This window comes from Vespula vulgaris, chromosome 11, assembly GCF_905475345.1.
Source record: "Vespula vulgaris chromosome 11, iyVesVulg1.1, whole genome shotgun sequence".
Classification (NCBI taxonomy): domain Eukaryota; kingdom Metazoa; phylum Arthropoda; class Insecta; order Hymenoptera; family Vespidae; genus Vespula; species Vespula vulgaris.
The window spans coordinates 3,681,549-3,700,557 of record NC_066596.1 but is presented as its reverse complement, the minus strand read 5'-3'; the positions used below and the strand labels follow the sequence as shown (position 1 = coordinate 3,700,557).

The following is a 19,009-nucleotide window of genomic DNA, read 5'->3' as shown; positions in this document are numbered from 1 at the left end:
AATGTCGTCCGTGACGATTACGTAAAGTTACGGTCGTTGAACGGATTTGTTATCTAAATCGGAAGTCTGTAGGTGTGAATAAGAAGCGAGAAGAAGAAGAAGAGTGATGACGTTTCCAAGTTCACGTAAGCGAGCACGATCAACGACGTTACTTACGTTCACGAGAGAGTGGATCAGAAGAAGATGGAAGATGAAGAGAGAAAGAGGATCTTGAGTAAGTACGTATTTTGTAGTAGACCGTGAGGTGTCCACGTGACCGGTTGTGCTCTCGGAGTGGAACGCCGAGGTCAATGCTTTCCGTCCAAGGCCAAAGGACCGAGAGAAGCAAGACTCGAGTGGGAACTCGGATACCCGGAGTACACAGCATCCAACATCAAGGCAAGCAATGGCCAACCAAGAGGAGAAACCACCGATCTCGGTTCCTCCTCTTTCTTCTTCTTCTTCCTCTCCTTTTTCTTCTCCTCTTTCGTCTTTTACAACCTGCTTTTTCTCTCTTTCAAGCCTTCGAGGTTAAACGAGATTCTCTTTCTCTTTTCCCTCTCCCTCATTCTCTGACTTGTATCTTTCTCGTTCGTTCTTTCTCTCTCACTCTTTTCATCTCCTCCGTTCAAGAGAATTTCTCTATAGAATGTTACGTAGTCGAGAATATCGTGGCATCGCAAGAAATCGGATTTCGACTCCCGCTGATCCGAAGCACAAGGAAGCTTTTTTACGGGAGACCGATATAGCCATGGATTGCAACAACCTGCTATGGGCCACGTCGTTCTTGGTAGTTACTCTAATAAGAAAGAAAAGCATGCATTCCTGCTCTCGAAAAATTTCTCCTGCGGAGAAAATATAACGTGCATGGTGATTTTATGAATATTCATGTTTCGTTTAGTCATTCTCGCGATAAACGTTAACCATCAAATATTAAGGAAAAGCCAGTATTACGCTTCCTAAATTGATGATTGCATTTATTCAGTAAGCATTAACTATTTCAATGTTGAACAGCATAAAATCGCTCGATTTACCTCCTGATATTCAACCTAGTGATGTAACGGACATGCGAAACCATAGATGCACACCGCATAAATATCCATTTGCCACAACAAATTCGATTGTCGAACCAATGGCCGTAAAACGGCCGACAAATCGTGCGAGAGAATTACGAGATCCTCGCGAAACGTACAGGACGAATCCTCTCGTTATTATCCTTGGATTCTTTCGAACTGGCATAAATATCCATTCCTTACGGAAGGGAATAGGATTGTATTTCAGCGGAATGCGAGATTTATTTTTGGGTACTCAACAGGTGCTGAATTCGCGATTTCTTTTTAATTAAGAACTATGATATTGAATCGGACGAAATAAATACTCAGACAATCGAATTTATTGTCTAAAGAAAATTATTGAAAAAGAAAAATATATAATTCAGCTAGATTTGTTTCCAATAAAATTCGTATGACGTAAAACATATGTTCTTTCGAGACAACTACATAATTTTTGTTCGTGAAACGACAGTATTAACGATTGAAGAAATAAGAACGTATGAATCTCGGTGCCACGAAGGCGCCTTAGAAAACTTTCGCCGAACGTGTAACATCGTGGACGCTCTTAAATGTTACACGTTGGAAAGAGGAAAAGTTTACACGGGCCAAGTTCGACAAAGTTCGACTTATTTGCTTCCGTGCCGGATTACCGGTTAAACGGTCGTCTTCGTAGCAAGCTAATACAGACACCCCGTCGTCCTCCATGCAAAGGGATAGTATCGGTGGCGTCGGCACAAGGACGCAACTTTTTATCTGATAAACTTGGAGAAACTTCGTGCCGTCTTGAAGAAAAAAGAAGATGTTAAAAAACATCAGGACAACGTGAATCGAATACGTATACCAAGAAAGAGATAGGAAGAAAACGTTTATCGTGAAAGTAAACAAGTTTTGTCTCTGTGACTCATTATTTAGTCGGTCTTAGTTTTAAATCGTTTAACTTGAAAGAATGACATTAAGACAATCAATTACCAATATCTATTTACTACTTTCGAGAAATTGCAATTATCGTCTGTTGTTACATCGAACCAGGTACGCCTATCTACGACCTTAGTTTCTTTTTTTCAAAACATTATTTATAGTGCGGTGAAATGCAGATGTAATTAGTGAACTTAATTTACATCAAATACAACAGCATTAGAGAAAATTGAAGCAAAATCACTGATTGTGATGAGTCTAGAAATTTAGTCGGTTTGATCTCGTTAAATGCATCACAACTAATGTCGTACAGAGGTCGTAACGATAGCACCGCATCAAATCCATCGTACGAGTTCTGTCAAGTTCGTGGTTCCATAAATTTTCGAACACGAAGAGAGAGAGAGAAGCTGATTGAATATCCGATCGGCGGCACGACCGGTGCAGTTAGGTATGTATGTTAGAAACTCGTTTAATGCTAGCCCTAGGGACTGAAATTCTGCGGCGGCTGCAGTCGAGTTTCGAGGCAGCACACGCAAACTCATGGCAACCGATGTGCGGCCCAGCCATGACTGTGGCGGTCGTGCTTAAATGAGTTTTCAGTTTATAACCGAGCTTGACGAGCGACGCGAAAGTGAAAGCTCTAAATCCTCTGGCTCGCTCGCAAGCTTTCTCTCTCTTTCCTTCTACCGATATAATGCTTACGCATCTTTTGCCCAATGTCTTCGCAACGAAAACTTTGAGAGCTCTTCTTTATTTTTCTACCTAGAATGGAAATATAAAGTATAGATGAATTTGGAAACTTGAGTTGATGAACGAAAGGGGATATCGAAAGTTACTTTACAAGATTTCTTACATCTGCATCATCTCGTTCGCGAGAAGTATCGAAAATTTTGATTTTCTTCAAACTTTTGAATTATTTTCGTTGGGTAGATCTACGTGAAATTCTGCTAGAAACAAGTTATTTGCAATCGCGAATCGCTTGGATATTCAAGTGCAGAAATTTAGCGATCTACCGAATGAGTAAATTAACGCGAAAACAACTTAATTGGCACCTGCTCCTTTGTTACTTACGTCTTACATCCCTATGTTCCAAAATACTGCATAAATAAACATTCAAGGAGGAGCTGAAGAGATATCGTTCTGTAAAGTCGATTATTATAGAGATTCTCTTGATCGCTTCCTGGTGATGATGCCGCCGGCAGAAGATGAATCAACAAATTCCCTAATATACCACCATCGATCGTTCCTCTAAGCTATTTACAATACATATGTATATGTAAATATATATATATGTATATATATATATATATATATATATATATATATATATTATCCAAAGGGACGTATCAAAGACGATAGTTAATGGAGGAAAATTACTCGCTCGGGTACTCTGTAAAATCTTATATTTATCTTGGCGAGATCACGTCGGCGAAGAACCAATCTCGGAGCGACATTAAACGGGATAATGAAAGCCAATTAGAAAATTTTCCGCCATCACTGCGGTGCCTTTAAATTAATTAGCCCTATGCGGAACCGAGATAAGAGAATTTTCGATAACGCGTATTGGCCGGTGTCGTTAATGAAGTTCGACGCGTCGAAAGGCTCACTGATATTTTCTCCTTTTTTCTCGATTTCCCTATCTCATAGAAAACTTTTCGAGCGAACTTCTACTTTCCATTCGAGTCGTAATCCAATCGGATGCATGTGAAAGATATCCGGATTGTCACTCTCATCTCATATATTTTTTTTCATTCTAATTAACTGTCATTTGTGACATATCCATGAAATGCTATACTGCATCAAGCTAACAATATATGACAATGTATCAAGAACCATTCAGTTATCTACTTTCTTTTATACTTGTCACGAGAGAGAAGCCAGTTTTTATTATATTTCACGATCGCCATGCCATTATCGGAGTATATTTGTTATTTCGTCAGGAAGAGATCCAACAAATAAAGTGTCTCGTCCGATGAAGAAGAAGGCACTCGACGTTATTACCTACGGCCTACAAATTGTATGTACAATATCGTGAAGAAAAATGCTTCGTGGCAGGCAACAAAAAGAGCACGTTTATGTCAATGCAAAGAAGACTCGCTGTTTTTTGAGGAAAAGCGAAGTTAAAGGGTTCGCTTAAAGCTCGATTTTCTTGCTGCATATATCCGAAACGACATCCATTGTACACGCATTGCATTGTGTACTTACGTCGAGTGACCCAATTTGGAGAGTGCTCGAACGGAGAAGGTTGAGAAGATAAAGAGAGAGAGAGGGAGAGAGAGAGGAAGGGATGGTGGTACTGGGCGACGCCTAATAAGGTATGAAGAGGCGTACACGTTGCGAGACACGCGTATTCGTGTGCAACACGTCCGTGTGCAATCGGTGCAAAATGCTCTGTTTTGAGTGTGTGCAAGAGAGTGCATCTTGCTATAGCTGTACTATCGGTCTTTCTCTTTCTCTCCCTCTTTAGTCGTTGTAGTTGCTCGTCGGATGGTTTCGAATGTACATGCATATTCAGACTGGTCGAGCAGTCCTCTAGTAAATTAGACTATTTGGCCTTCTCCATTATTGAAGGAAACCCGCGGAACAGAGCTGCTGCAGCTTGTAATACTCCAACGTTGCATTCGCAACTTCGCGATTCCGTGGCTTTCACGAAGTTCAGAAAAGCGAGAGGAAGACAAAACGAGGGTGGAAAGCGAAGATGAAGGAAGAGGGAAAGTTCTTCATGGAATCGGATTAACAATAAAAAAAATCTAAGATTTTGTGGTTTTCTGATTCGAATGCACGATCACATCGTCTATCAATCATCGTATTCATTAGTATTTCAATTATATATATATACATATATATTTTTGTTTTTTTTTTCTATTTATCAGAAAAGATCGATCGTATCAATACCTGAAATGATTTACGACCAAATCAGTATTCGGGAAATGAGTAATTTTCTTAATTATCATAATGAATACATTGCATGCATTTTCTCGTCTGTTGACAGACTAAACATTATAATTGTGTTTATTTCCACATTATACATTCGCATTTCATTATCACATTTAATGCTATGAAAACTTTCCGACTAGGTGTAATCAAAGTATTGTTACATCCAAATATTTTAAGTGTAACAGTGAATAAAATTATATATATATATATATTGTATATATATATTGTATATATTGTATATAATTCTTTTTTCAACGTTAATTTTAGTCAACTAGAAACCTACTCATCATAAACAAAATATTACTTTTTGTGTACAAAAATGATCGTTTCTTCGTCCGTCCTTCAAAAAAGTAAATTGCTTTCATTAAAAAAAGGAAAAGAATTTAAAGAACGTATAGGTAGGTGCGAATAAAGACACGAAATTTGAAGGGAAGTCATTCTATTATCTCGTACGAGTCCTTCCGGGTGAGGAAGAGGAAGAGAAAGGGGAGAGGTCGAGCGGATTTCGGCGGTTATTCGTTGGAACGAGTGGCTCTCCGTAGAGTCCGCTGTCGGCACCGCCATTGCGGCCATTCATCGCGCTATTACAATGCTATCGTGATAGGCATGGAAATAGTGCCGCATATGCAGTCTGCCATTCACAGAACTGAAAGACGAAATAACGCGCGGTCGACGTGCGGCGCAGCTTCGAACCGGAAACCGGCGCACGACCGTCCGCTTCCGGTCTGGTTTCGCGAATCAAAGGAAGAAGAGAGGGGCTTGTTCCATCCGCTCGTGCCGAATCGCTTTCGAATGGCTCTCGTGCCATTTCCCACCGCGAAACGTTAATTACTAAATACGTTTCAAACTCACCCCTTTCCTCTCTCTCTTTACCATCATCTGCTCTACGTTAATGAACCATGCGTGCTCGCTTCGAGAGAAAACAAAAGTTCGTCAACGCGAGCTCGAACATTCAAAAATGTTTATTTATAAGATACCTTGACATTCATTTAACTAGGTATTATCGTGACAAGAAATTTATCGATTCGTAATTACTTTCATTTCAGTTGCTCTTTTTCGCATAGATCGATGCAATGACTTGTGTTAATGAAAGGCGAACGAGACAACGAGGATATGCCATCGAAAGAGCTTAGCAGCTTGATCCGTGCGATGACACGCGATTATATTCGACGTTAAGCGAGCGTTGCAACGAGCGACGCAGCGGTATAATCTGAGGTAATCGTCAAGCAACCGAGGTGTCATCGTTGTAGTTGGAAATGGGGAAAATTCAAAAAGGTACACGGAACAACGATAACGACGTGCATTCGAATGGAAGGGTTTGTTGGAACTAAAATAAATCGAAAAAAGTGTTAGAAACGTATACAACGCATACACGCATTCAATGCAATGTAAAAAATTTGTTTCACCGATATCATTTCACGAGACAATCTAGAGCCGATACATTGCAGATGTAAAGCGAGTTCGTGGAACAACGATATTTGATTATGAGTGCTCGAGAGGAACAGGAAAAAGAGAAAGAGAGGATAGAAGAGTGTGCCAAGACAATAAGAACCATACGAATTCTCTATGAAATTTTGTTACAAGCCGTCCACCATACGGCCGATACACCAAGCGTAACTCTTGGTGGTACTTGAGCGAGTATCTTATTCAAGAGGGTTCCCTCGGGGGTTGACAAGAGAAGAAGAGGCGCCAGAGATGGAAACGTAGCTAGAAGGAGAGTAGAAGGAGAATGGAAGCAGAGGATACGGACAAGGTAGCTTCTCGTGCTCCTTTAAACTCTCGCGCTAAATAAAGTCGAGGGACGTTTAATTTACATACATTTACTCTTCCACTACTCCGACTCTATCTCTCTATCTCTTTCTCTCAGAATAGCCTGACCCACGGTGACTCCGTAGCGGCTACCCTCCCTTCTCTAGTCAACGAGTACCAACGACGACTGCTAGTTCTCCAACCCTCGTCCGGCAACCCCCAGGGTACACGTTCTCTTCCCCCAATCTCCCTTATTCTCCTTCTCCTTCCATCCATTCCAGGCCTCGGTCTATCTTTCTCTAACCCGAAAACTCGCTGACCCAATTTCGATGAAACTGCATTGCGTGTCCTACCTGCACGGTTGCACCTACTGCATTTCGACTGCTCGTCCCTCCCTCCTCTTGCTCGCTATGGATATACATGAACAGAGATTTGTACGTTTGTTTGCGTACGCATCATCCCAACTCTCTTCCTGGTCTTCCTCCGATTCTACCATTTCTATCGACATATCTCGCTCTCTACTGAACGTGATAAAAAATCTGCCCATTTTATAGATCGCGCTTCGTATCCATATCGAGAAGCGAATAGTATGGAAAGAGAGAAAACGGGAAAATCGAATAATATATGCCGTGCGGAAATGAACAAAAAGAACGTATTGATCCTCTTTTCCAACGGAAAGCGTTGTCCCAAGAGATTCGGTGCGGACCAGCGAAATACGGCTAGAGTAGATTTTATTACGAACGCTTTGTCGAACTTGATCGTTTAATAATATGAGTTACTACCTTTCAAAAACTTTAATCGAGAATTTTAATAATCTTCGCGATTAATGAGAAGTCACGATTTGAAAATCGTTCTCCAAAGCGACCGATTTTATCAGTTTGCGCTGATAAGTCTAATTAGAATTGTTCTATTGTTATATTCGTTCGACAAGTGTGAGAAAGGAAAAGACGGATGGTTGTAGTTATGTGTAACACGCGTAGAGAAAGGTAACACACAGCACGTTAACTTATCCGGCATGCTCGATCGAAGTCTATTGCATTGCAAATACTCGAGAACGACGCGTGCGCAAACGTCGTGACAAATTCATTCGTCGTACTGTAAACGTATGAGAAATTCGTCAGCTTGTACTTAATTTTATATTCCCGACCATTCGTTTCTTCCTTCTTCTCAGTTCTAATAGTATAAACTTTCTTATCGATCAACGACGATCGCAAGTGGATACAAAACTCGATAATTTATCGATTGCTTCAATTACATTATTGAGAGTATCTTATGATTCTTTCTTCGTGAAAAAACAGATTCTTTGGAAATTTATTCTTTTGAATTTTTCATCCAGCTCTTTACAATTCAATATTTCTTCATATCTAGTATAAATATATCAGCAAACATTAATCTTCAAATATGATTCAATCATTAGTTTTTTGACGAAAAAATGAAATAAGACTTAAGTAGTATAGGCCTGTGAGTATATCACTTGAAAATTACATGGAGTTATTGAGGACTAAAAAAAAACACGACACGAACGAACAAATTTGGATTATTTCAAATCGATTTCTGATAAAACGAGACGGATAAGAGCATCGCTTTTCGTGGCGTGCTTTTATAGGGATTTGTTCGAGATCGTTCCTATCGAGAATACTCGAAGCCTCATTCGTGAAACAGCACAGCATGCGAAATGACTTCATACGGATTATAACGGCCGAGCACGCACTGTGTTGACGTCAAACCGGTCTTCATCCATCGAGGAGTACACGAAGTACCTCTTTGCCGACGTACGGCGAGTAGCTATTACTGGTCAGCACCGTGAAACTTACTTCTAACACTGTCACACGGAAAACAGGTTTTACCCTTTCAAGTTCTTCCGAGATCGTAACATTTCACGAACTTGCTATGAAGGTCTTTGCGTTTCCACCAAGGACCGTTGAATCTTTAACAATTGCGCTAGATTAAATGTTTCTCCTATGGGCTAACGATCGATTTGAAAGAAACGAAATCTCGGAACGAAGATTTATAGGGAGTTACGCTCGTCGTCGAACTTTAATTACAAACGAGACCGAATAAGCTTCTAGCCGAAGCCAAGCTTCTTTGATCCACGATGATAAATAACTTTTGATCTGTTCTTTAACGATTTCCCTTGACCGAAGGTCGGACTAGGAAAGAAGAGACCGAACCCATCGAACAAAGAGAGGGAGAGTAAAAGAAATTAAACGACACGAAAGGTAGAAAAGTAAAGAGAGAAAGGAGAGGAAAAGGAGGAGAGAGACGCGAAGCGAGTTAGAAGAGCGTGACGATACTCCGTTATCGAACGTAATCGATAATACGAGGAAGCCGAGAACGGGAACGAGATTCGCGCCTTCTCGTTAGCTACATTCCTTCGCACCGAGGTCGAAGCGTCATGAAAGGTTAACCGAGTTGAACGAGTTCGGCTTAAGTTCAACTTCCATTTCGTCCTATATCCACCACCGTGCGCACCCCCCCATAGTTTAATGATCTTACTAACTCAGACGGGCTTTTCCATTATTAGTTTGCCCGAGGGTAAACCCACCTGTCTACGTGCGCTGCCGTTCGAAAGAGTCCGATGTGGTGCGAACCGCCTGCATGCTTTCTTTAAATAAAATCCATGCTTCGTAAGTTGAAATTTAAGAAAAAGTTTCGCTGTCAAATTTGTACGCTTCACCTGGAAATTAAAAGACTTAATCAATGAAAAGATAAAGGAAATTACTTTTTTTCTCTTTCTTTTTCATAAATCAAACGCTAAATTCTTAATGAAATATAAGCTTTTGTTTTTGTTAAATGAAATAGAATATCATTAATTAAAATCGATAAACGATTTAAAAACGTGTTAAATTTGCGCGGAAACTTAACGCATGGCGCCATCAATTATTCAAATTCCGTATTACGAATCTGAATCGGTCGATAATGTAGATCAATAGATATTAATAAAAATATGAAAGCGAGAGAAATAATTATCGACAATTGATTGAATCGATTTTTAATTTGTTGGAGTATTTAATTTCTTTTTTTCATATATTCACTATCGAAAATGGAAAATTCGTATCCTTATTAACATCAACGCATGCAAAGTTTGCTAGCCTCGAGCGATGTTTGCGTGCGATCTGCCTCGTCGTTACTAACTATGTAAGGAATATAAGATTTTCGCCGGAGGATGTTCATTAACCGAAATACAAGGAAGGTGTGGAATTTTCGGCTGGTTAACGCGACGTCGTCGTAATTAACGCGTCGAATTATCAAACTTCCAAATGAAAATTATAACAAAACTATAATTTTCTTTTCTATGTGATAATGATCGTGTTATAAGATGAATATACCTATATGATAATTCATGAATATGTGAAAATCGTATTTTCCATTCAAGTGTTATATTTATATCGTCTTTACATATTTTATAATGTAAATTGTACTTTCAACAATTTAACTTACCAAATACATATGGAAATTGGAAAAATATATATATATATACAAGAGAAAATACCCTCTGATGAAAACTTCATATAATAGGATTGCTCGCGATTGAAGTTCGTTCTTTTTTTTAACAAAAAAATAAATACCGTTATAAAACTAGGACAACGGCTTGGTAAATAGAGAAGATTTGTAAATGTCATTGATGCCGTCACTTCGTTTTTACCATTGGTAACAAAATACATGGTTTGTATTTTCAAGCAATTCATTTATTCAAATTGTATCGTTAACAAAGCCCGCAAAACATTAAAAAAGTAAACTCAAATGAATAAAGATATCGTTAAAAAACTAATTGGTGCATCAATACATTCTCGACAAATGTAATTACGCGATTTTGTTTAATTTATAAACCGAATTATTTGTTTCTTTTACAGAAATGTAAAATTTATGAATCGATAGTTAATTATATCATAGATATTAATTTTGGAACAGCTATATTCTCCTTAAAAATTTGTTCGATACTCACAGTAAGCTTATAAGAACAAAAATAAACAATAATTAGACTGACATCTAATATAAGAAGAAAATATAAATTACCAATTGTTCATAAAATAAAAAGTAGATACGCGTTTATCGATATTCGGTAAATTTCTCCTGGGTAGTGGCTGATAGCAATAAAAGGTATATAAACTTAATAAGTTTATACACCGATTCAATAGGTATATAGTGGGGGTATATAGGTGTATAGTGGGGACGTGTAGTTTACATTTTGTCCGTACTTGTCGCCACAGTCGCATATGCTATCAACGGAAGGTGGTGATTTTTTTCGTAAAATTTTTATTGCTCGACATTAATAATACTTCATTTGTCACCTTTTATTCTTTTATATAAACATACGCCAATCAACAATCTTATATGTCATATTAAATTACTAATTGAAATATTTTTAAGTGAAAATTATATCGTAATATTGTAAGTATTTTTAATAATAACCAATCATATAAAGGAAAAGTGAATAAAAATGTCCACAATTCTTTGAATTAACTAATGAAACAACTGAAAGTATTATTACTTAACCAATAAGAACTGCTCAATGAAAAATGTCCGCAAGATGGCAGAAGAATCGTTGAATTGAACACGTAAATTAGTACATCTATAGAAATTCTTCTCACGTTAGATTCTCGTGGCAGGCACGTCGTCGGAACGGTAAGAATATAATTATTATTTAAACCTTAACAATTTTCGAATATTATTATCGATTTTTAAGTACATTAAGAACTTCTATTTAACAAGTTGTAATTAGCGTGTCATTTTTCTTCTTAATCTAAAATATATCGAAACAAAAACGTGTTAGAAAACAACTGCATCACGACACGTTGCCAATAACACATGCCATGAACAAAAACGTAATATCAAAATTTCCAAGCTTACAGTGAATCTCCTTTCTAATTTTTCATCCAAAATAATAAATCAATATAAAATTATCGAGACAATAATTAAGAAATTAGATTTGTAAGGTATCTTATTAACAAAGTTTATATAGGTCCAACATAAATGTCTCTAAAGTTATTAAGTGTGACATCTTTAAAATTAATTAAATTTTAAAGATAAATGTTATTATATGTTTTTATTATTCATATTTAGATAAACCACAATGCAGATCTTCGTGAAAACCCTTACGGGTAAAACCATTACCCTAGAAGTAGAAGCATCTGATACTATAGAAAATGTAAAAGCTAAAATTCAAGACAAGGAAGGAATACCACCCGATCAACAAAGACTTATTTTTGCTGGTAAACAACTGGAAGATGGTCGTACTTTGTCAGACTATAACATCCAAAAAGGTTAATTATATGATAATAATTTATTGGTTATAATATTAGCATATACTATATTTATCTATCCAGGTAACATAATTTGATAAAATAATTTTATTATCTGCTAAATAGAATCAACGCTTCATTTGGTATTGCGTCTTCGTGGTGGAGTTATTGAACCTACTCTTCGTATTCTTGCACAGAAATATAATTGTGATAAGATGATCTGTAGGAAGTGTTATGCACGTCTCCATCCACGTGCAACTAACTGCCGTAAAAAGAAATGTGGGCACACAAATAATATCCGCCCAAAGAAGAAGCTAAAGTAGATTTTTTTTATCCAAATCATGGAAAATTTGGATATCCATCTTTATCCATATTTCATTTCCTGGCAATGGTATGATTGACAACTCAGAAATATGTATCTTTTATTATGGATTGCAATAAAACCTAAGTATCAATCAATAATAAATAATTTGTTTCTGCTAAAAACATGTTAAAAATAAAAATTCTTTATTAAATATGTACAATATTTACAGTATGTAAAAGGAATGAATAATTTATAAATAATTTATAAGTTATTAATTAACTTATAAATTAACTTAACTTTAATTTAACTGCTTCATTTAATTCACAAAAATTAGTATAACTATTATTAGATTTTAGGTACAATTATTAGTACATACTAACTTTAATAAAAGTTGCTCTTGATTTACATAACTTTTATAAAGATTCATGTCATTAGAGTTTGGAATAGATCCTCCTACCTATTTTAAACAAATAAGTTTTTAAAAGATCAAGTATGATGTACTATCTTACATATGATAATTATTTATATACCTTGGCTCTGTTAACATACTGTTCATATATGTTTATGCTTGCATCTTTGATGACTGGTAAAGAATTAACAATCGGTGGTTGAGGGTTTTCTGGGAATGATGCTTGTTGCATCAATTTTGAACGAAGTTTTGTTTGATCTATTGGATACGTTGCATTACGTCCTATTAAAACAAATCTGCAAAAAATATAAATGATAAATAACATAACCTTTATCCTAATCATTGTAGAGCAATAAAAAATACATATATATATATACCTTTTATAGAGGATTATATCATTTCTTGCTGGATATTCTGGTTGCATTCCATATACCTCTTTCATTGATGGAAATAAAAGTTCAAAGGTCATTAACTCTGAATTATCTTTAGATGCAAATAATTGTGAGTCATTCATTTGTGGATGACTTTCATCTTCATCGGAAGTTGAATCTTCGCTCGAACTATGTATAATAAAATTAATAACATTCTTACTCTCATAAAATATATTCACATACAATAATTATACCTTGCACTAGATGTTGTACTGCTTGTACTACTTTGTCCAGTCATAGATGGATTTTTCATATTCAAATTTTTATTACCAGTTTCTTCCCTTCTTCTACCTGGCCTTATTCGTACAGCAAATGGACTAAAGCTTGTTGTGAAATGAGGCATAAAATCTCTAACTGAATGACTTATTTTATATGCATATAAATCCGCAAGTAAAGATAATTCATAAGGTCTGAAAAAATGAATTAAAAAATTTTTATTGCTTGAATTAATAATAATGATTATCATAAATTTTATTTACCTGTGGTAATCATAATAAACATCAATCATTTCTTCTAAAGTACTTTGTACTTGTATCATTTCAGAACAAGTTTTTGTTACTTCATTGAATGCATATGGTAGACATTTTAATATATTTTTGTTCCACCATTGAGTGAGTAATCTTCCTTTACGAAAATATTGACAAGCAGGCTTATGATGAAGATAATAATCTGTTAATAATTCCCATATTGAAGGTTTGCCTTCTTCAGGTATAAAAAGGCCTATAAAAAAATATATTTCAATATTTCTTTACTATTTATAAGTCCTTATAAATTGATCTAGTAAAATATTGAAATACCTAGAAATAAATTAATTGTATGCTGTTTTTCTTGATCACTGAAGGTATTACTATAATACCTACTCAATGTTTGCATAATATCATTTCCTTGACTAGTCCATGGTGCAGTTTTTCTAAATTTATAGATATATTTTACTATCAATTTTTATTATTGAATTAAATAAAAATTATTATCATTACCTATAGGTTTTAATTCTATGTACTAATTGAGATCCACCATACTGTAAAGCTAATGTATCACCATGATCTTCATACAATTCTTCCAACATTCTTACACAATCAGAGTCAAACTCAAGTTTAGGACTTTCTAATACTCCTAAAGCACATAACTGAAAACCTAAAGCACATTTGCCTATAGCAAACTGAGCTGTATTAGTCCTATCCAGACAATCCACACAATTTGTTCTAATAATTCCAGTTTGTGGTATCCCTTTCTTTGCAAAACAATCCTTTATATGATCTTCAATATATTCTAGATCATATGTTTTATTACATTCGATGGATGGCATCTCCAAAGTATGAGTACTTAAGTAATTATTACATTCTGGTTTTGATGAACCATTAAAAGAATTTCTTACATCATTAGAACTAAATGATAATCCAGAACTTGAATTTGTTTTATGAACTTTTTTAGTATTACTATGCTGTTGCATGAATAAATTTCTTTGACTATAATATGGATTATGCGATTGAAAAACACCTGTTTTTAAAACTGCATTATGAGCTATATTTGCTAAACGACCCATTACATTCACCTCTTTTCTGTAAAATAATTGTTTCATTTATTATTAATATATATATTAATCACGCAATGCTTTTTATACTTATAATTATAATTTACCGTTTAAGCATTCTTGCCATATCAAAACTTATGTACTGAATATGGTGTTCTGGAGGTAAAAATTGATTTAAATATTGCACAGCCATATTTAATTCCTCACTTAATGTACTTTCATGTTTTTTTTTCTCACTCTTTTTAACAAGATTCAATATTATAATCGGCGATCCGTACCTCTTAAGAAGTTTATTAAAATGTGCTCCTAAAAAATAGTTTAATTATAAAGTTTCACATCTAAATTAAACAGGCACTTTAATGGAAAATGAATCATTAAATCAATACATTTTTTTTTTAATTTCTTACCAGCTGTTTCTACATATGGATCAGCTAAATCACAAACAATTGTAGGCTTTGGAACCATCTTACTGACATCTTGACTCCAATGACCAGGAACTGACCCACGCATTTGTACAAAAGAACTAAAGCGTCCATTATTTAAAGAACTCACACCAGAATCATGAACAATTTGTTCTGTTTCTACTTCATTTGCTACATCACCCTTAATATAAAAATTCATATGTATAAAATTTTTTAATAAATGTAAAATAAATAATACAAAACTTACATCAAAATTTGCACCACGCTTTAAAAATCTAGTGCCTGCATATTTATTACTTCGTCTAGCTATCAAAGCAATATAAACAGATCTTCCAAAAATACTAACGTTGGATTGTCCAATAAAACCATGTATTACATATAAAATCCAATCTCTATGGAGATCTTTCTCTACTGGTGCTAATAAATGAGAATTCCATACAAACCGACGATGCGGATTACTACGTACTGCATAATCAATATATTTTTTCTTCTTACTGCAAAAAAGTAAAACGTGAAATATATTATAAATTTTTTGTGATTTTTTTTTATTGTAAAAGAACATATACAAACCTATCATTTTGCCAGTTTTTATGAAATGACCACATGTTAAAAAAATCTTCAGCTTCTTCTATATCATCTTCTTTCTGATTTGCATTCTTGGGTATGTCCAATTTGATATGCTTTGGTGGTGCCATGTTATATTGTAAAGTATGTGTCAAATCATAGGAATAACTGAAGTAGAAGTTGCTGCTCAAATCAATACCTTGGAACATCTTTACATATCTTTGCTCATCAGGATGAAATAGGCGAACAGTGTCATTTGGAATATATATCATTGAAGTATCTTCTATTTTATATATTGTGTGATGACCAATGAATGCCACTCTGCGACGTTTCGTTACGAGAATAATATAATATCCTTCCAAAAAGCGTACAAAACCTTTTACAGAAAATTTCTTAAGTAAGATTATATAAATATTTTTACAAAAAGAAATCTGGGGAAAATATATAACATTTACTAAAAATCCTGTTGAACTTATTATATGATACAACACATACAATTATTTTGAATTGCTGTAAAATTACCCACATTTTGTGCATCTGAACATGCTTCATCTACAAATGATTACATCGCTGACAAAATGTCATGCGCAGATTACTAACAATAGAGCCATGCTCAAGAAATTAATATACATACCATATTGCATTATAAATTACATGTGCATGATTATTAATTGTGAATCTTTACAATGTAGCAGTTCTTCAAATATATATTTTAGAATTTGAACCATTGTAAAAATATTTATATATGATTATTTTAGAAGATTATTACAATTCATCTAAACAATAGTATTTAAATGGATATAGTCTATTATTTAATGATAGAAAAGTTATAGTTCAAAAGAGAAAATATTTATTTTTGGCTCTGATAATAGAAACCTCAATGAGCCTTACCAAGAAGACCAAAAGCTGACACTAGCCTGGGAAAAGTATCTCTCTGCCACATATTCTTCCAGGTGAATTTAGTTTTTGTTGGTTTGTGCATCGGCTTTTGTGACCGATGCTGCTCAGACTCCTCTGATATATTTGTGCTGGATTCTTTATTATTGTTGCCTTTGTTAGCAAGCATATGTAAATAAGCTGTATTCTTTACATTATAATTAATAATGGTTCTGATATGATATCATTAGATTTTTAAAATTTGATAACTTATAATAAAATGAAAGTTATATACCATTTATAATATATAATATCATGTCATATAAGAAAAATAAGTGCAAAGCTGAGGAGCCTAAGCTGTTGCATTTACAAAATTTTCATATGCCATAGGCAGATTTCAGACTATTATATTTAAAATAATACTGTTTTAATGATATTGTGGTAATGACTCGATCAATGTGATTGTTAAAGTGTAAAAATTTAATAAAAATATTATTACCATAACAAATATTTACTACAGAAGCATGTACATGCAATGATAAACAATGTAATTCTTTGCACACCATACTAGAACCTTTATTATATATAATATAATATAATATCTTAACTTACCAACAATACCAAAAGCTGAAACAACTCGTGCAACACCACCAACATTATTGCGCTGTCCTATGCGTGTACGATTACCCATATCTATCATGTTAACGAGATCTTGTATTTCATCTTGAGTATACTCTCTTTTATCATCAATGACAAGAAGTTCCCTTGGTTCCATTCGATCAATTTTTAAAACACGGAATCGCGTTAATGTATTATTTGATCCCATTAAATAAAATCGCTATAAAAATTTTTATCATTACATTATTTACTTAAAAGTTTATATTCTTATATATGTATAATCTTACCGATTTTGTTTCGTAAAGCGCAATTTTTTGTATAGAAGATATTATAGGATGAAATATCATATTTGGCGCAATATTATCGTCCATTATTAATCGATTTAATTATAATTATATCTATTATAATTTATACAGTGATCACTTGTCATCAACTCCTTTAAAAGGCCATTGCAACTTATGTTGCTTAGGTTAAATTTTTTATAAATATATACACCTAATTAATGTTTTGATAAGTATAATGTTTCTTGATTTATTTATTCAATTTTAATCGAAAAATCATTTGTCAAATATGTTTACTGATATTATAACCATGTATTTATCTAACACTTTATTTATAAAAGAAATAATCTTAGATGACAAATTCACATTATTACCAACAGAGTACTGAACTGTAGTGTCATAACTATTACAAAAATTTGTATGTCACCTGTCTAGATTTAGAAGTCTATATCATTTTTATTCTAAGAATTAGGTATTTAAATGATAAAATATATATTTTTTTATATTTTTTCATATTATAATAAATGGATTAATTCCAATAGAAAGTTAGTAAAAATAATTCAGGACAGGAACAAAATCAGTATAGATTTTTTATGTCATTACTCTTTTTACTGTTTATTTTATACATTACATAATAATAGTATGCATGTTACATTTTTCTATATTTCTACATTATAGTACATATACTTAATACTTTTTAAAAAAATTATATAATAGCTTCCCAGTATTAACAGCACAGCCAGCCATTATTGTAAGTGTTATGCCAAATAAAAGCATGTCTTTGGTTCCAGCCATCTTATACACCGGTGCGTGTATATTTTTCTGTATAAAAAATAATATAATATGTTTACATTAAATGAATTAATTCAAGTTTATATTATGAGCAATCATATATAAATTCAATTATATAGCTTACCTGGAAAAACTCATATGTCTTATATATTTTAAGATTAGAGCTTGATCGACCTGTATCAGGTGCCTTGACTTCAGCCGATTTAGTTGTCATACTGTCCCAAATTAGTTTTTGTTCTGATGTATTTAATACACTGGGCTTCTATAAGAAAGAAAATTTATTAGTAATAATAAATTGATTTAGTAAGATAGAATTTTGTTTTTAACTAAAAATTAGTAAATGTATATTATTTTAAAAATTGTATTATTGTTTTCAAATTCTATTCTTTGAATATATATAATAACAAACGAATATTAATAAAATCATATGTGAATACCTTGTTACGTGTCGAAATGTCGTCTGCTAATTAAGTATAGCGAGTATCGTAAAACAATTGAAATACATTATGAATTATGAATAAATTTAAATACAGTAGACAGTAGAACATAGAACGTAGAATTCTTTGATTGTTTTTAATTTCAATTGTTATTGAAAAAGAAATGAAAATTCGAAAAGAACTTGTTACTGCTTGGCAAATCGTTAGCAACGATCGGTGTTAATTTAACAAAAAATATACGAAGAATTGTCAACTTTTTAAAAATGGTAAAAATATAACGCGAATAAATTTGAATTATTACTTACTAATGGATATAATGGTTGAAATCTTGTAGATTTTTTTAATCGACCAGTAAAAGGATTAAAGTCGTTGTGGGTCATTATCTAGTAGATGCCAATAGTTGTGTAACCTTCCGCAGCAAGCATTAAATACATCTGACATAGATTGTCTCTAAATAAAATAGAAGAGA

The 19,009-nt window shown here is 33.9% G+C and overlaps 3 protein-coding genes across 7 annotated transcripts; 1 reads left to right on the top strand and 2 right to left on the bottom strand.

Annotated features, from left to right (window-relative positions):
* Positions 1 to 11,099: 11,099 nt before the first annotated feature.
* Positions 11,100 to 12,344, top strand: LOC127067396 (ubiquitin-60S ribosomal protein L40). The gene is made up of 3 exons (XM_051002229.1): positions 11,100 to 11,258; positions 11,697 to 11,896; positions 12,002 to 12,344. The coding sequence occupies exons 2-3, from the start codon at positions 11,707 to 11,709 to the stop codon at positions 12,196 to 12,198; spliced, it is 387 nt and encodes a 128-aa protein (XP_050858186.1). The 5' UTR covers positions 11,100 to 11,258; positions 11,697 to 11,706; the 3' UTR covers positions 12,199 to 12,344.
* Positions 12,345 to 12,363: 19 nt separating this feature from the next.
* On the bottom strand, positions 12,364 to 17,693 carry LOC127067394 (polyphosphoinositide phosphatase). 5 transcript variants are annotated; one of them, XM_051002226.1, is made up of 14 exons: positions 17,318 to 17,693; positions 17,025 to 17,250; positions 16,428 to 16,586; positions 15,543 to 15,912; positions 15,220 to 15,466; positions 14,958 to 15,153; positions 14,658 to 14,856; positions 13,997 to 14,578; positions 13,817 to 13,929; positions 13,499 to 13,739; positions 13,214 to 13,429; positions 12,966 to 13,148; positions 12,710 to 12,884; positions 12,364 to 12,636 (listed from the first exon to the last, which is right to left on the bottom strand). In XM_051002226.1, exons 1-14 carry the CDS (start codon positions 17,399 to 17,401, stop codon positions 12,532 to 12,534), a joined length of 3,096 nt encoding a protein of 1,031 aa, XP_050858183.1. In that variant the 5' UTR covers positions 17,402 to 17,693; the 3' UTR covers positions 12,364 to 12,531. The 5 variants fall into 5 exon arrangements, with proteins under 5 accessions (XP_050858183.1, XP_050858181.1, XP_050858182.1 ...); XM_051002224.1 differs by having other exon boundaries at positions 12,710 to 13,148; XM_051002225.1 differs by having other exon boundaries at positions 12,710 to 13,148; positions 16,428 to 16,571.
* Positions 17,694 to 17,898: 205 nt separating this feature from the next.
* LOC127067841 (uncharacterized) lies at positions 17,899 to 19,009 on the bottom strand. The gene is made up of 3 exons (XM_051003218.1): positions 18,846 to 19,009; positions 18,228 to 18,365; positions 17,899 to 18,133 (listed from the first exon to the last, which is right to left on the bottom strand). Exons 1-3 carry the CDS (start codon positions 18,918 to 18,920, stop codon positions 17,999 to 18,001), a joined length of 348 nt encoding a protein of 115 aa, XP_050859175.1. The 5' UTR covers positions 18,921 to 19,009; the 3' UTR covers positions 17,899 to 17,998.

Excerpts from the sequence above, each read along its gene's own strand:
- LOC127067841 (XM_051003218.1), bottom strand. The coding sequence starts at position 18,920 with ATGACCCACAACGACTTTAATCCTTTTACTGGTCGATTAAAAAAATCT. Across the intron at positions 18,366-18,845 it reads TTCAACCATTATATCCATTA|AAGCCCAGTGTATTAAATAC; the intron begins GTAAGTAATAAT and ends TCTTTCTTATAG. Across the intron at positions 18,134-18,227 it reads AGACATATGAGTTTTTCCAG|AAAAATATACACGCACCGGT; the intron begins GTAAGCTATATA and ends TTTTTTATACAG.
- LOC127067394 (XM_051002224.1), bottom strand. The coding sequence starts at position 17,401 with ATGGACGATAATATTGCGCCAAATATGATATTTCATCCTATAATATCT. Across the intron at positions 15,154-15,219 it reads AGCGTGGTGCAAATTTTGAT|GGTGATGTAGCAAATGAAGT; the intron begins GTAAGTTTTGTA and ends TTTTATATTAAG. Across the intron at positions 13,930-13,996 it reads CATAGAATTAAAACCTATAG|AAAAACTGCACCATGGACTA; the intron begins GTAATGATAATA and ends CTATAAATTTAG.
- LOC127067396 (XM_051002229.1), top strand. The coding sequence starts at position 11,707 with ATGCAGATCTTCGTGAAAACCCTTACGGGTAAAACCATTACCCTAGAA. Across the intron at positions 11,897-12,001 it reads AGACTATAACATCCAAAAAG|AATCAACGCTTCATTTGGTA; the intron begins GTTAATTATATG and ends TCTGCTAAATAG.